Source organism: Cydia fagiglandana, chromosome 6 (genome assembly GCF_963556715.1).
Source record: "Cydia fagiglandana chromosome 6, ilCydFagi1.1, whole genome shotgun sequence".
NCBI classification, from domain to species: domain Eukaryota; kingdom Metazoa; phylum Arthropoda; class Insecta; order Lepidoptera; family Tortricidae; genus Cydia; species Cydia fagiglandana.
The window spans coordinates 19,208,880-19,226,552 of NC_085937.1; the positions used below are offsets into that span (position 1 = coordinate 19,208,880).

The window sequence follows — 17,673 nt, forward strand, 5'->3', positions numbered from 1 at the left end:
ATATAGGGACTTACAAGCTCACACCGTACGTAGGTACCTATACATACACTAGCGAAGCTGATGCACAATTTCACTAATACCTTCTACAAAACTAGGTATATGACATGTAACTTTTTATATAAGTTCTTACAAGTAATAAATACAAACTCACACCGCACCTAGATAACTATGTAGGTATTCAAACACGCACTAGCAAAGTAGATGCAGGATTTCACTACATACTTACCTATTAATAATCATATGGTATTAGGTAAGTATTTATAAGTAATCTCGCCAAATATTACATTAATAAAACCGCCGAGGTACCTATTTATTATTAACTAGTAAATCAATTATATTATAGGTATGTATCTGTACTTAATTAACTATCTCTTTTACAATACCTAACAAAGAAGATGGATGGTAAGTACCTACTTATCAGTCTCTAACTAACCGATATATGTACCTACCTACTTAAATAAGTTAAGTACCTAATTATTAAGTTGCTACTTTCTACGAATCGAATGTACCAAACTATACTTACGCCAAGCAGGGTTGGGCAGTATTTCAATTACATGTATTTGAAATACGTATTTGAAATACATTGTAGTATTTTGTATTTGTATTTCAAATACTACCTGGAAAAGTATTTTGTATTTGGTATTTCAAATACTGCACTCACATGTATTTTGTATTTCAAATACTTCAAGCTTCAAAATACATTTCTACAAAATACATTTTATTAAATTCTATGATCCTAAAATGGAACGTTTTTTTTTAAAATATAATGTACAACTTGTACGAGGGCAAATATGTACCATGCGCGAATTATTCTGCGCGGAACTTTTCGTCAACAGCCAGGGGATAGAGTCATTACAGTAGTTTCCGTCCATGCTCTAGTTTTCGACCACTTGACAGATAGGCAAATAATATATTTCATTTTTAATTTACTATTTGCAGCAATGTAGGTTTATATTCAAATTTCGTCAAGTGGATGAAAACTAGAGCTGGACGAAAACAAGCGCAATGACCCTATACGTTTTTAGGAAAGGATATTCGTTAAACAAACTAAACGATTAGACAAAAAGAATTAAAAGTATTTTGTATTTGAAATACATTATTTTAAACACTGTAATTTGTATTTTGTATTTCAAATACCAGTCACCAAAGTAGTTTGTATTTGGTATTTCAAATACTTTTAAAAATGTATTTTGTAATTTGTATTTGAAATACGTGGAAGCCAGTATTTTGCCCAACCCTGACGCCAAGTAACTTTTATACAATTATACCTACTTACAACAAAGAGGTACGAACACAAAACCTAAATTCCTAAACAAAAACTATCAAAGCAGATGAACGAAAACAAAAAAATACTTAATAGAAATATACCTGCTAACTACCTATCTCGCCAACTAGATATCAGGTAAGTACCTACATTAAATTATCCGTCGAGGCGGTGTTTAATAACTTGTACCTACCTAACTTATCTACTTATACCTATCTGTAAAGGTATGTGTTTTATTTACAATAGCAAAAAATAGACGGAAGGTAATAGTCCCTAACCGATATTACAGGTTCCTACTTCAATTAGTATTATCTATACGTAGTTAAATTTCTACGAATGTAGGTAGGTAATTACCTAAGCTAGGTACCTACTTATTACCAAACAACTTTTATTATTAATAATAAACCCAAAAATAATTTCTTAGTAGCTAAGACCAACTTAGAATACATAAACTCTTTAAGTAAGTATGAACAAAACAATAAAACGAATCGTTAATTCACAATTCTGATCCGAGCCTAAGCATTAGTACCTATATATTAGTCCGAAAAATTCAAAGAATCGACACAACCAACAACGTCGTCTGCCCTCACGTGTCTGCCCGTTTGGGTCGCGCGCTGTATAAAGAAGCCCGCCCCCACTCCCCGGCTCGTCCCCTCAAGACTCTCCGGCTCCGCGCGCCGCGCGGCCGCGCGCTTCGCAAGTAGGCAGGGTAGGTAGGTAAGGTATTTTTCTCAAAAATGGACGGCAAAGTCGTCTTTGCCGTCTAAAAAACAGGTCGCGAAGCGCGTAGTTTATGGTCAGTCAAAAATTAAAAAGCTAAAAACATTGCAGTCTCGATTTTGGGACTGCAATGTTGCATACAAATTCCATTATTTGTCGAGTTCCAAACTTTTTAAAAGTTGAAATGGCCATATCAAATGAAGGCACAGGTCCATCAAACAGCCAAACAGATGATTAGTACCGCGACTATTTAGTTGTCTCAAATAGGTTGGCGTATTTTCGGCAGAAAAATACACTTCTATTTTTTTATAAATATAATAAAAAAGCGTTTTTCTGTGAAAATATATACGTAAGAACGTTGCTTTTGTAAAATATTTCTATGATATTTATATTTCTTGCACCATTTTTGAGAAAAGCACTATATATGACTCGGCTGGAAGGCTACTTGCTGGCTTCGGATTCAATTAAACGGACTCCCAAGGTCGTCCGTTTAAAACGAATCCTCAGCCTGCAAGTAGCTACTTCCGAGCCTCGACAATAATGTACTATATATGTGTTCGGAAACGTTGAAAGTAAAATAAGTAGGTATTATTAATTACCAGACTGTGGGACGCAAAGGAGGGTAATTTGTTTATCTCTTATTTATTTATTTATTCCAAAAAATGAAGTAATATCTCACCGTAAGCTGTAAGTGACGCTTTAGGTCGTTAAAACTATCTTTCGAAGCAGAAGCACTCTGGGTTCGTCAATAGTATTTTATACAATCGTGATATAATGACAGCTTTTTGAACCGAGTACCGCGTTTAGGTCACGTTCCCTTATCATTAAATTTGATTAGAATAGGTACCTAAGAAAAATTAAAAAATATAATTTAAATAGGTACTTACAGCTTCATTATAATATTTATATTTTTATTATAGGATAGTCATTAGTCACATTGGCCTCCATTGCGTCGCGCAGTGCAGTATTAATACTGAACAGAATGATTATAACTTTATAACGTACGTTAGATTTTAAATGGTCACTCTAAATGAAAAACTGTAAAAGAAACCTATAACTGATTTTTAAATACCTATTCGGAGATACCCCACTCGACATATTTCGTTAACTTTTTTTTTTTTTCAATTTTGGCGCCTGGTTGTCGCCATTTTGAATTTTGATTACTGTCATGTCTTTAGTGACACCTGCAAGAGTAAGACGGTTCGATTGACGTAAGAATGATCAAAATCGGTTCACGCGTTTGGTCTCTGGAGTGCCACATAGGAACAAACATACATACATACATACATACATACATACATACATACTTACATATATAGGCTGATAAACACATTACCCTCCTTTGCGTCGCGCAGTCGGGTAATTACCCTCCTTTGCGTCGCGCAGTCGGGTAAAAAGGCCGGCTCACACGGGGAACTATATTATACAACAATGAAATTAATTTCTCATTTATAACATTAAATCACCAATTTTAGTCTTTAGATTTATGGCGACAACCGAGCTCTTGAAATAAACAACTTGCCCCCAAACCTACATACTAGCATTGAAATTTGTCCGTTTCGCATCCGCACCTCCTGATTTGATCGGTAACGTCACAATCTTACAATCGAACCAACATTTTTTTCGTCACATTCATACAAATCGAAATCGTTTGTGATCACTTTATAATTATGACATGGGTAGTAAGTGCAATAACTTATCGATATCATTTTATCGACATATACCCGTGACTATTTTTTCTTTGCTATTCCTGGTATCATTTTATTTGTCAAACTCATGTCAATTTAGTTCGCGAGTTTCTGGAGGCGACCTTACTGTAGAAGTAAAATTAAATTAACGAAAACACACTAATTAGACTGACTTCTGTCTCAATTTTAAACCGTTACTGTCAATGTAACTTATAATACTAATTTATTTGACAGCAACTGAAGAAGAACCTGTCAACAAAAGCCCTAAAAGAAGAAGACAGGCTCGACGCGTCTCCGAAACACCAGCGGGAAGGCGACGTTGCTTCCCCACCGCCCGCATCGTCGCAAGTAAGCCGATTTTACACGAGAGAGGGTTGACAGGGAGACCCCGTATTGCGCCAGCTTTAAACAGCTTCGACCTGCGAAGCCCTCCCTTAAAAATACTTACTTACTTGGTTGGCGGGGGACCCAAAATGAGTCTTGGCCTCCAACACAAGAGCACTTTAATCGGTCCAGAGCGGCAGAGTGGTCCCTTAAAAATACAGGAGTCAAAATATGTTAGATTCCGTTTTGCTGAATCTAGCCCCACCGTCACAAATTGCGGCTATTCACTGAAAACCGAACGAGCGCCTGGCTATAATAATATTAATAATAAGCAAGACTAAAGTAAGCGTAAATGTTACAAGTATGGAGATCAAGTTATACTAGTCACGTGATCGAGGCAAATACCCAAGGTTTTTTTTAATGTAACCTAACGATGTCATATAATACCACTTTATCTTTTATCATGAGCTATTTCCGGCGAATTTTGTTCAAGCGTGTATGTCCGACATTTTAATTCGTGATGACGTATTTTGACTTCTTACTTTTCATTCTAACATACATTCAATAATTTCGACAATGACTACAAGTCTTCGGTAGTATAGTGGTAAGTATCCCCGCCTGTCACGCGGGAGACCGGGGTTCGATTCCCCGCCGGAGAGACTCTTTTGCATTTTTATTCTTGCCTTTTCATAACCAAAACACCTTGATTTATAAATTTATTTATTTTTATTCATTATTTATATTTATGCATGTCTTAATTTTTTTTCGTCTAGACAAGCAGTGCCCCTGGTTCAAACGCCGAAGGAATGCTGGCAGCCCTAGTGGCTGAAGCCGGCAGCGAAGCCCCCGTAGTATTCAGCGACGACCTGAGTGGCGCCGAAGGGGACACGCCTCCGTCCCATCCTCATCATCCCCGTCATGTTCTGGATGATGAAAACGCTCATACGGCGTTTCTTAGTAAGTAATGTTGGTGATAGATGGCGCTGTTGTGAAGTTTACCATGTCCGCCGATAGATGGCGCTGTGAGTGTCACTGGTGACGAGTTGGTGATGTTTCGGTAAATGCTTAATAGATGTCGCTACAAAGTATAGAGGTTCCAAAGTTTTTTTTTCGTTTTCCGGCTTTGTTTTGTATATGTTTAAATGTGTTATTTTTACTTAGTAACCATTGAAAACTAATACTATGAGTATCTTTTGTTCACAGTTGAGTTGGTAAACTCGCAAGTGGTCCTGAAAGGCTGTGAGAGTCGCGGCTATGTCATCCTATGTGCGGCGCGCGCTGAAGTTCGACAACGGGTAACATATTATCGTTCATTATCTAGACACGCGGAAGCCAAGTTCAAGCAAAGGAACTGGCTAGCCAGCGCCAAGTGTAATATTACACGAACCACTTGGTGCCACTTTTGACCCTTCTATAACTCAAAACATCTTTAACGTAAACACATAAAACTACGTGTGTTTAATTATATCCATAAGGACATCTAGAAGCCCAAATTTCATGAAGCTAGCTCAAACGGTTATAAAGATATGAAGGTCAAAAAGTCGTAAATTTTAAGACTGACTGACAGACTTATAGTACCTAAACCTAACCTACTTCCAGATGACCTAGAAGGATGAAATTTGGAATCCAGCTCGGTTATTCTGTGAAAGCGTAGGAAAAAATCTAAAAATAAAAAAAAAAGTTATAAAATAGGGGGGGTCCCCATACAAAAAAAACCATTTTTTATTGTGACTGACATATAAGTACCTAAACCTAACCTAGTTCCAGATGACCTAGAAGGATGAAATTTGGAATCCAGCTCGGTTATTGTGTGTAAGCGTAGGAAAAAATCTAAAAACAAAAAAAAGTTAATAAATAGGGAGGGTCACCATACAAATTTCTTTTTTATTGTGACTGACATATAGTACCTAAACCTAACCTACTTCCAGATGACCTAGAAGGATGAAATTTGGAATCCAGCTCGGTAATTGTGTGTAAGCGTAGGAAAAAATCTAAAAATAAAAAAGTTAAAAAATAGGGGGGGTCCCCATACAAAAAACCTGTAATACGCGCTAAACAACCGGCCAACGGTGTGTCGTTGGCGGCGCGCGGCACCACATAATTAATACAAAGAACAGAAGTAAAAAACATGCAGCGGAAACACAAGAAAAAACATTAAATCTCAATACCTGCCTAGTTTTCTTTACAAAAAGTATTGATATCCCATCAAAAACATAAATGTAAAAAAGGAGAGCCAAGTTCAATACAAAAATTATGCTTGGCTGTGGGGTTCGCCGTAAAAAGAATGGAGATCTAAATGAGTGCCAAGTTCTATGCAAAATCCAAATATGTATTTATAGGAACAAAATAACATTATAAACAAGTATTAAACTCTATTTCTTTGCTTTATTGGATACCTATAACAATTGCTGTTATTTTAAAAAAATGTGAGATCTTAAAGTAGGTTAGATTTGGCTTGGCCAGTTTTTATCAGAATTACAAAATATATATGTTGAATAACTTTATAAAATGACTGATGTAATGAAAACTGGCCAAGTCAAATCTAACCTGTTTTAAGATCTCACATTTTTTTAAAATAACAGCAATTGTTATAGGTATCCAATAAAGCAAAGAAATAGAGTTTAATACTTGTTTATAATGTTATTTTGTTCCTATAAATACATATTTGGATTTTGCATAGAACTTGGCACTCATTTAGATCTCCATTCTTTTTACGGCGAACCCCACAGCCAAGCATAATTTTTGTATTGAACTTGGCTCTCCTTTTTTACATTTATGTTTTTGATGGGATTCTTATTAATACAAGCATGTAACGGAGAAACCTGCATAATTAGATAATTACACATTTCTACAACAGAGTTAAGGTGTTGCATGTATACTGCAAAACGTAATTCAAGACCAAAAAAGTAAGAAAATGTTGCCACTGCAATAATTTATTTGTAAAATAGTAAATTCCTTTTGATAAATAATCACGCTAAGATAATTTATTCATTAGTAATTTTAATCCTACTATTTAAAAAAGTACTTTTACTTACTTATTTGTGCATAAATACAAGACGCGCTAGTAAAAAAGTGGCAACATTTCTTACTTTTTTTGGTCTTGAATTACGTTTTGCAGTTTAGGTAACTGTAACGGTCTGCTAACTTGTCTGCCCCCTATTGCTCTCGTACGCTCCCTAGCGAGTTAGACTAGGAATCCTCGACCGAGTTTAGAGAAATTATTTCATGCAATCGTTGATGCCAAAAATGCGGGGGTGCGCGAGACGAGATGAGCGAAGTTCCGTGCCGTGATTGGTTCGTTCAAAGACACGGACGTCACACAAAGACACTTTCGACTCGAACATGGAATAAAACTATCGTATGCGTGGCAGAGGGGGTAGCGCGACTATGCTCAGTCTGGAGGATGTTTTGTCTGTGGGCTACCGCCATCTTGTGATCTAAACCACAAACCTCGACACGACAAAAATAGAGTTCATACACTCTCCCCATAAGAAAACGCAAATACATGCATATACTTGTTTGCAGGTACGCCGCTCGCCCGCCGCTACGGCCTGGAGTGGAGCCTTGTCCGCCATGCAGTATTATGCCACCGTTAGCGCCGGAGACAAAGATCAGCTGGACGGTACACCACTGCGATCATATATAACTAAGGATACCGCCTTTAGGAACATTACCATTCAAATTCTGGGGCCAAATTAGCACACATACACAATTACGCCTACATTCAAATAAGACGACGCGTTTACAGAGCCTGTAATCAAAGCTGGTAAACGAAATAATAGTCATCTTTATTACACTAATGGTACATAGCTAAGTGTAGATGAAATGCATATAATGTCAATAACTACCAATCAGCGACATTAATCCGCTAATAACCTTCTTGCTGTACGTACTGGCCGCTGAGAGTTCGCGGTTCATATTTGATTAGAATATGACTTGGACAGGGATAGGTTTATGCCATACAGTGAAGAACCAGTCAAATAATTCACGTATAATAATTTAATGCAGATTAAAAGATAACTAGTTAAAATGTTGTTATGACATGACAGACTAACTCAACATGAGTAAATATATCATTGTTGTATAAATGTATTCCGCTATAATAAGTATTTTGTATATTTTATTATTAATCTGCATGGCTGTGCGAAGTCACGTTCAGGTATAGTCTGTCCGTTTTTCTAAGATCAAGTACGCCATAGTAAATGTATGGCGAACTTGATCTTAGAAATAGGACTGGCTAATATACAGTCTGCAAAATTTACATGGTACACGAATCGGGTCAAAAATATTTGAACAGGCGGAGTCACAATAAATCCCCACTTTCAGTTAAGAATATTTTATATGTATATAGCCGGTCAAGCAAGTTTGTCAGTAGAAAAAGGTGCAAAATTAAAATTTTGTATAGGACCACAGCCGTTCGCGCGCTTACATTTTCTAAATTTGCCGCTCTTATAATATTTTAAACTTTCGCGTTTTGAACACATATTAACTCACATTATACGAAACGAAACTGATTTACGTCGGTAAATCAAGGTAATTGAATATAATTCGCGTTAGACCCGTCTATAATGTGAGTTAATATGTTTGCCGCTCTTTTCTACTGACGGAAATGGCTTGAGAGAGAACCTACATAAATGTGACAGTAGAGGGTGGATTCAAATGATCAATATTTTCAGATAATGTGTGTATTTGTTAAATTAATTCAGTGAAAGCATGATAGGAAAATACAAATCTGTAAGAAGGAATTTATTACTACATTTATAATTATATAGAAAATACCTAAACCAAACACAAGTTAATAAAATAGTCTACTTCATTTAGCATAACACCATCCCCATTATCCTCGCAATTTAAAAAGTCGTATGTTGTTATGAAAGTCGTATGCAGTTGTTACGTTTTAGCTTAGCACGGTAGTATTGAAAACAAATCATTATGTTTTTTCCAAATTCTACTGAAGTTAGCTGTTTACTACAAGTGAAAAGTAATTCCACTGTCCTTGGTATGAACTAAAATAACTTCTGCACCACTTCACGACACATGAATATATTTTTAATTACAAAAAAACGTTGTTTTTATAAATCAATTTAGCCATTTGTCACTGACTGTCATCTCGGTCGTACTGAGATTGCCAATCGAGCAGTTTGTAAGTACCGCCTATCGCGGGGTAGTTTGCGTTGGGTCATAATTGAGCGGACAGAATACTTCCATGTATAGCATTTCGCTGGTACACCATGACATATTCTAATGAATCAAATGCATTGTATTTTTATCTCCTTATCTTTGGCTGCGTTACCACTTTCAGGAGACCTTTATTTAAAATTTTGCACCACATTGGCCTTAGTTTCTCGCTACGGTCTTCGTTTCTAAATAAGATTTACTTAGGTACTTACGCTTTTCGTTCTATGATAATCTTTCGCAAGACAATAATCCTTGTTCTCTTGGTGTGCATAAAGCTATTTATTGGCGATTTCGAAACTTCGTTCATTACGACAGCAGTTATCGTATTCAATTCCTATAATGTATTATTTTTATTATAAAATAATTAATAAAATACAAAATATTGTAAGCCCATTTTAACAGCGCAATTTACAGTTTCCTTTTTTTTTCAATATTTTTAGTGGTAATATTAATGCACGATGTAATTTTTTTCATATATGTATATAGTCAACAATTGGACTTACAGCCTATTGTACTTATCATGCTTATTTAGTTATTTCTTGTTCGTTGTTGCACATTTTTTTGCGACTTTAAATGACTTTTTGTTAAATAATATTTTTCGCAGAAAACATCCAATGGGTATCAGTTGAAGAGATCTCAGAGCGTTGCGGGGGTGCTGAAATCAGCACATTACCAGACGTGCCACGGCTTGTTGGCAGTGGGCACTCGGCAGGAGGGGTCATTGGACGTTGTGTAGGACCCAGTGAGCATGCCGGTCTGGCACAGGTATTCATACAAATTAGTAAACTTCTGTTAAATGTTGTCGCTTTCTAACACATGACGGAAATGGACAAAGGATTATAGCCGTAGCAAAAAGAATAGATAGTATAGAGGGGTCCTGTCATAGTAAATTTTGTAGTCACAGTAAATTTACTGCCATCTATCGACACACGATTAAAACTCAAAATGAAAACGTATAAAATTATCAAAAAAATGTATTATATGGATAAATGATTTTATTATATTTATATCATTTTGATCCACGTTCATTCACTGATATCTAAGTGTTAAAATTGTTAAATATGAAACGGTGTCGTCACGCCATCTAGCCGAGCATAGGCTAAAGGTGTGTGCGGCATCTATCCGAGAATGACTTTTTCTTCATTTCCGAGGCACGTTTTTTCCTTAGACTTTATTCATCTTATACGAAGTTACATATGTCTTTGGCCATAGGTAAACGGTATAAGTTTATATCTTTAGGACCTCTTTTGACGGAGCGAGCCACTTTTAAAGCATTTTTCGTGAAAAATTCTAACATAATTGTATTTTTTGCAGCTCCAACGCATCGTTTCCCGCTGCGCGTGCGAATTCTACTACGTATCTCACGACTCGGCAGAAGTTAGCAGCGGCGGCGCCGCGGGCTGGGCGTCCGCCCCCCAGCCATATGACTCCTTTACATTGATGCACCATGATCTTGATGTCTGCACCAACTCGCTGCAGGTATGTTAGCAACATGAATAGTTTCTCTCTGAGAGTTCTACTACGTGTCCCACGACTCGGCAGAAGTTAGCAGCGGCGGCGCCGCGGGCTGGGCGTCCGCCCCCCAGCCATACGACTCCTTTACATTGATGCACCATGATCTTGATGTCTGCACCAACTCGCTGCAGGTATGTTAGCAACATGAATAGTTTCTCTCTGAGAGTTCTACTACGTATCTCACGACTCGGCAGGGGTTAACAGCGGCGGCGGCGCCGCGGGCTGGGCGTCCGCCCCCCAGCCATACGACTCCTTTACATTGATGCACCATGATCTTGATGTCTGCATCAACTCGCTGCAGGTATGTTAGCAACATGAATAGTTTCTCTCTGAGAGTTCTACTACGTATCTCACGACTCGGCAGGGGTTAACAGCGGCGGCGGCGCCGCGGGCTGGGCGTCCGCCCCCCAGCCATACGACTCCTTTACATTGATGCACCATGATCTTGATGTCTGCACCAACTCGCTGCAGGTATGTTAGCAACATGAATAGTTTCTCTCTGAGAGTTCTACTACGCGTCCCACGACTCGGCAGAAGTTAGCAGCGGCGGCGCCGCGGGCTAGGCGTCAGCCCCCCAGCCATACGACTCCTTTACATTGATGCACCATGATCTTGATGCCTGCACCAACTCGCTGCAGGTATGTTAGCAACATGAATAGTTTCTCTCTGAGAGTTCTACTACGTATCTCACGACTCGGCAGGGGTTAACAGCGGCGGCGGCGCCGCGGGCTGGGCGTCAGCCCCCCAGCCATACGACTCCTTTACATTGATGCACCAACTCGCTGCAGGTATGTTAGCAACATGAATAGTTTCTCTCTGAGAATTCTACTACGTATCTCACGACTCGGCAGAAGTTAGCAGCGGCGGCGCCGCGGGCTGGGCGTCAGCCCCCCAACCATACGACTCCTTTACATTGATGCACCATGATCTTGATGTCTGCACCAACTCGCTGCAGGTATGTTAGCAACATGAATAGTTTCTCTCTGAGAGTTCTACTAAGTGTTCCACGACTCGGCAGACGTTAACAGCGGCGGCGCCGCGGGCTGGTCGTCAGCCCCCCAGCCATACGACTCCTTCACACTCATGCATCACGACCTCGACGTGTGCACCAACTCGCTGCAGGTAACTAAAGCGTCTAAACCAGAAAATCATGTCAGGGACCTCACAGTAGCGTCTTTTGGGCGTCGGCGTTCTGTCTGTGCTATGGAAAATGGCGACGCAGCGCAGTTTCCAACGTGGCGTCGATCAGCAACCATAGAGTTGACGAAAAAAAAAACAAGAGGCCAAAAATATGTCGTAAAAGATAATAACTGGAAATAATTGATTGATAGGAAATCAATCATTCTCTTTAGATCCAGTCGATAGATCCAAAATGGATCTAGTATGGATTGGGTGGGCATTGGTGTGATTTCTAGTGCTATTTGGATTAATGAAAAAAGCAAAAAGAGTCTCTCCGGCGGGGAATCGAACCCCGGTCTCCCGCGTGACAGGCGGGGATACTTACCACTATACTACCGAAGACTTAAGTTGTCTTGCGAAATTAATGTATAGCTTACGTAAAGCGTTCTGAGTCACGTGATGAGTTGATGACATAATCTGATTGTATATTTCGTCGGGTGACAAGCAAAAGTCACTAACTAATTGAAATTATTGGACAATAAACCGTGTTACAAGTGTAATAAAGTGCATTGTTACTTTAATTTTTTGATAGTAATTTGTGACTTTTGCTTGTCACCCGACGAATTAGCTATAGTAGGTAGTTCGAATGCCAGAGTGAAACCAATCGTAAATAATAGTTATTTACGATACAAGTGCGGAAAGTAGGAAATTCGCAACGAGTGGTGATAAATTGCGAACACGAGTTGCGAATTACCTATTCGCACGTGTGTCGATCAACGTTTTACAGTAAATATATATGGCTGTTTAAATTTTCGACATAGGCACGGAAAGTGCTTATTGCCGCAGTAGTACGGGAAAGTAGCACCATATATTTAGAGTATAGCTGTTGATAGCGGTCTTCGGATACAATGTGACGATACAGTCTAAATAACCTTGTTCATAATTTTTTCTATATTGTTTTGTTTGTATTGTTTATCTGTATTGTTTGTTAACAGTACGCGATGCTCCTGGACGTAGTGAACAACGTGGTACTACATGTTGAGCCAGAACGCAGGCGCACTTTAGAGCGACGCGCGCGCACACGCTTCCAACTACAGCTACATCAGGATCAGGATCCAAGGACGCTGATACATAGCACGCAGACACAGGTAAAAGGCTAATACCAGGGCTATAACCGCGAAAATCGAAGTTCGCAAATTGCGGGGATTTTTCTCTGTCACTCTAATTACGCCTTCATTGGAGTAAAAGAGAATTTGCGAATTTCGGTTTCCGCGGTAGCCGCTCAGTCCCCATATACACTCCTCCTTTCGGGCAAACTCGGCTCCGTTCGGCTCATCATTGCTCCGAGCAATTATTAGGGTTTTGGCACCATTTGACGTCCTTTTTCGTGCACGACCACAGATAAGATAATCACTTGAATTTTGACAACCCTAAATAGCCGAAAGGGATAGTGCCATACATTAGGAAGGGATAGCATGATTCGTCCCTGAATCGCTGTCCAGTGTTCTTTCTGTACGGTAGTACTATTATTTATTCTGTGCTATAACTGAGGTTTTCCTCAGCTACCATCTAAGGGTGCAAATGACTTCAGTGTAAGCTGATCAAATCCCTCGCCCTCGGACGCTCTATACAACGTTAAACGCTCCGCTAAAAGCTTATTGTCTGAAAACATTTAATGTAGACTCAGGCCAGAGCCCAAAGAGAGCATTTCCCTTCCTGACCCCTTTCCTGAATCCTGACTTCGTTGAACTCGGCTCCGTCCGGCTCAGCATTGCTCCGAGCAATTATTAGGGTTGGCACCACTTGACATCCTTTTGAGTCCACGACCACAGAAAAGATAAACTTCGGGTTTGTGGGAAGTGTCCTTTCTGTACGGTAGACCTATTATTTCTTCTGTGGTTACGTGTCTGTTCATATTCGGCGAATACGTCACAAGCACGCGCTCAACATCGTACCGAAACGAATTGCTCGCAAACTAGTAAGAAAGATATACAAAAATTTGAAAACGTATGAATTAAGAAGCAAAAGAGTCTCTCCGGCGGGGAATCGAACCCCGGTCTCCCGCGTGACAGGCGGGGATACTTACCACTATACTACCGAAGACTTGTTGGCTATTGCGAAATTTATCTACAGTAGCTATCGCCTTTTATAAGCAAATTAGCTTTGTACATTCGGACCATATGTATTTACTTTCATTTCTTATCAGCGGCATACATTATCAATGTTTAAAATGAAATAGTCGTAACTGAAATAAGTAAGGTTATATCCTCTAGCCGCCCATACGTCAAACCTTGCCAAGCAAAATGAAATTTTATTTTGTCAACACAAAGTTCAAATTAGAATGGAACAGGAGACCTTTTTATAGGTCTCTGGGCGGCTAGAGGCTAAACCTTAACTACATTTAATCTTAAGTCATTATAATTAAATATACACTTTCGATTCTATAAAAGCCGGTTGATTAACCTAAATAAAAGTGATATCATTTGTTTATTCTACGCGATTAAATCATACAATAACAAGATTATGAGACGTACTTTGTTCTTGTATTGGTGATTAATTTTATTTCGAGTAATGTTAGTGTTTTTATAATTTTCCGTCATTCTAGAAAACATTGTAGGTAACATAAATGTCGATGTCGGTTTATTTTGTTTATCTTTTAGTGGAATATCGTTATAAAATAAGACTGCACATATTGTAGGACAATTTGTATGAAAATATAGATAGTTCTCTAAGAAATAACGAATCAAATTTCTGCGGAAGAGAATTAGGCATACCTATATTATCAGATTATCACAAACATATGTAGTGACACTAAGAGCGGTTTCCCACTGACGTCCAGTTTTTTGCGGGTACGGTTTTTTGCAGGATCCCGTTTTCTGTAGTATGCATGCAGGATCCCGCAAACAGAATCCTCGTGTGAAAGTTACTATATTAGTACCTCTAGGTACTACTAAAACGGGATCCCGCAAAAAACCGTACCCGCAAAAAACTGGACGTCAGTGGGGAACAGCTCTAATATTCTTGTTTTTTGAGTTATTGCTAATTTAATTAACTAATTTCTGCTGAAACCGAAGGGTCGGGCACTAATCAAAATACATTGACCAATCTTCAATTGATTCGACAACACCCGTAGGAACGGTTGTCTGCGAAGCGTCAAACGGTTTCTTCGAACGTAAATAAATGAACATCGGTGTTGTAACGTAATACAAGGCCGTATATTTCGGGCGGGTGACCACGCACGCTGTTCGCTGCGAGAATAAACCAAACGTTTCAGCGAATATAGGGCGCCGCTGGCCGTTGCCACAGTTTACCGATTATTCCTGGACTGTATTGCGACGACGTAAAGTCTATAATGGGTCAGGCAAGTATGATGATATTACCAATGGTGCCGCCGCATGATTTTTAAGTAAACACATGGTGCTTGAAGTATTGGTTCCTCAGCAATTTTATTGGCATTTAAATCCGGCCGCATACAGAAGCACTGGCTGAATACGATTCAAAAATATTAATCGTAACAAAATAATTAGCACATGCCAATCTACCATCTTGTACGAGATGTTGATAATATTCATCGAGATGATTTCGACCGAGATTGCAAAAATTTATATTTCCTGCCGACGAGATTGATGTACGGCGATTGCGACGTGAACTTTTACAGTTCTCATCATCATCATCATCTCAGCCATAAGACGTCCACTGCTGAAGATAGGCCTCCCCCTTGGACCTCCATTCGTACCGGTTGGAAGCGACCGTTTACAGTTCTGGTATTTATAAAATCTGCTGTTTTCGCAGGATGATAGAAATCATCATCATATTGTCAGCCTCTTATCTGACTGCTGAGCATAGGCCTCTCTTCTAGTACGCCACTTCGGTCCTGAGCCAGTCTCATCCAGAAGTGACCCTCAATAACGAGCCAACGGACGCCAGGCACTTCATTCATCCGAAAGCGGCCACCATTGTTAACATTTTAGTCCACCTGCTATCACTCTGCCGAGCAACGTGTCGCGCACAATTCCATTTGAGATAATACGTCTGCCAAAGTCTAGTTTTGTATTTTGTTACTCAGGTCCGTGAGTCCCTCGCTCGTCTCCGGCGATTGGAGAAGGAATACTATCTGAAGAATCGCTCCATTTCTAGCGAAGACCCCGACCCGTTAGCCGTCGCTGAGTTGAAGAGCCTGGATGATCAGGTGACTTTACAATTATCTTTACCTATAAACTCATAAGGAATGACTTATTTTCTTATCGTTCAGTTATTATAAAACTAAAATCTTTCATAATTCATTCGTTCGCCTTTTTCCCATCACTCGGCATCGGCGCAGCATGTCTTTAACGTCTATGACTCCCTGTCCTTCGTCATCTCATCTTTTACTTGTTTGTTATACACCTTGTCCTTTCCTTTTATATCCCTTTATTCAGCTGATAGACCCCAAGGGCACTTTCGTTCAGAACGAAAATTAACGTAATCAGTCATGTAGTGTTTTAAAGAATGCCTATAGTCAGCACCACAGATCATGTCAGCACAATAAATATTTTCAAAGGTTTGTCTTATGGAATTATTTCATTTTTGATATTTTACTTTTTAGGGGTTTATTTTAGAGGGCACTCGAATCCTTAACTTTGTGAAAGCGATTAAAAACGTGTCACCCACCAGTGACTATTGGTCACTATTGCTGTTAGTAAGTTTATTAGAAGCGCATAAGAAGGAATCAGAAACTATCCGGAATAGAACTGATTATTAAACTTATGAGTCACATGTGTGATCAGGCGGTCATCGACACAGCGTAAATATTATTTAATCCGCGACGTTATTTTATAAAGGGAATGACTGGATACTAGATAGTGACCATCAGTCATACAACTATTACTGACATCCTCAAATTTCCAAACTACGTTGTTCCGTTGGACGACCGTCACAATGACTCCCGACGCCGTTTGATAATGTATCATGTCGGCATGCGATCAGGGATTGATATATGTGAATGTAATTTGTTTGTAAACAAGGCTTAGGGCGCGTGCCGGTGTTACAGACAATTGAAATTATAGATAGTTACGGGGAGTCAATAAGAATTCTTGCCGGTATAATGACAGTTTAAGTTTTAGTTTATTGCTTGGATTTGTAAACAATATACTTTCCAGTTAGTACAGTCAATGGTAAAAATATGGGTGTACAAATCATTTCAAAAATATGTCCCATAACTCTTATGTCAGTGAATTAAGAACTATGGGACATATTTTTGAGTAAGTTGTCTACACCCATATTTTTACCGTTGACTACTAGTACTTTACTAGTAGTACTATTGCTGGTAGTTGACTTTTGTTCGGTTTTTAATGCCTAGGTTTCGAGGCTAATGAAAGTGTTTTGTATTTATTAGAAAGCATGAGTCTTTAATATTACTGAGACATAAGATCTTTAAAGCTAACTTACCACACGAATTCTTATTAAAGATTTTCTTCCATTCTAAGAGTTTGCTCGTTTATACAAATGTCTACAATTTGTAAAGCCTTGTTCTTCTAATTAGGTCTACTTGCAAGACATAAATATCTATAGAATGTGACGCCTATCGCAAGGTACAGTGTCAACCGGAGGCCAAAACTTAATTCGCACATTGGAACTGTTACTACATTTGTTTCTACAGGTTAACGAATGCAAAGAGACCGTCTGGTCACTCGGCGAAGAGTTAGATGCAATGGTCCGCGCCTGGCGAGAGACTCGCCGAGGCGCTGCGCCCGCCGTGCGAAGTCCTTCAGCCCCTCCGCATAGATACAACGAAATCTGCTTCAAGAGCGCTCGCTGGAGACTGACAGATGCTGACGGACAGTTGGGCATCGCTGACTTGCTATTAACTAATTTCCTGTAAGTTTC

General features: G+C 39.1%; 2 protein-coding genes and 3 non-coding genes across 5 annotated transcripts in view; 2 read left to right on the forward strand and 3 right to left on the reverse strand.

Annotated features, from left to right (window-relative positions):
* LOC134665434 (uncharacterized) overlaps positions 1-17,673 on the reverse strand; it is a 579,666-nt gene that overhangs the window by 374,236 nt on the left and 187,757 nt on the right. The window lies entirely within an intron of this gene.
* The window catches only part of LOC134665449 (protein hobbit), a 74,324-nt gene that overhangs the window by 45,431 nt on the left and 11,220 nt on the right, over positions 1-17,673 (forward strand). The window contains exons 27-35 of the mRNA XM_063522423.1: positions 3,907-4,020; positions 4,770-4,953; positions 5,200-5,291; positions 7,522-7,618; positions 9,779-9,939; positions 10,489-10,653; positions 12,804-12,956; positions 15,875-15,997; positions 17,447-17,664. Coding sequence (XP_063378493.1) covers positions 3,907-4,020; positions 4,770-4,953; positions 5,200-5,291; positions 7,522-7,618; positions 9,779-9,939; positions 10,489-10,653; positions 12,804-12,956; positions 15,875-15,997; positions 17,447-17,664 — 1,307 coding nt within the window. The remainder of the gene's footprint in view (positions 1-3,906; positions 4,021-4,769; positions 4,954-5,199; positions 5,292-7,521; positions 7,619-9,778; positions 9,940-10,488; positions 10,654-12,803; positions 12,957-15,874; positions 15,998-17,446; positions 17,665-17,673) is intronic.
* On the forward strand, positions 4,584-4,655 carry Trnad-guc (transfer RNA aspartic acid (anticodon GUC)). Its single transcript has one exon. It is a non-coding gene; the product is annotated as a tRNA-Asp (tRNA).
* On the reverse strand, positions 12,139-12,210 carry Trnad-guc (transfer RNA aspartic acid (anticodon GUC)). The gene has a single exon. It is a non-coding gene; the product is annotated as a tRNA-Asp (tRNA).
* Trnad-guc (transfer RNA aspartic acid (anticodon GUC)) lies at positions 13,840-13,911 on the reverse strand. Its single transcript has one exon. It is a non-coding gene; the product is annotated as a tRNA-Asp (tRNA).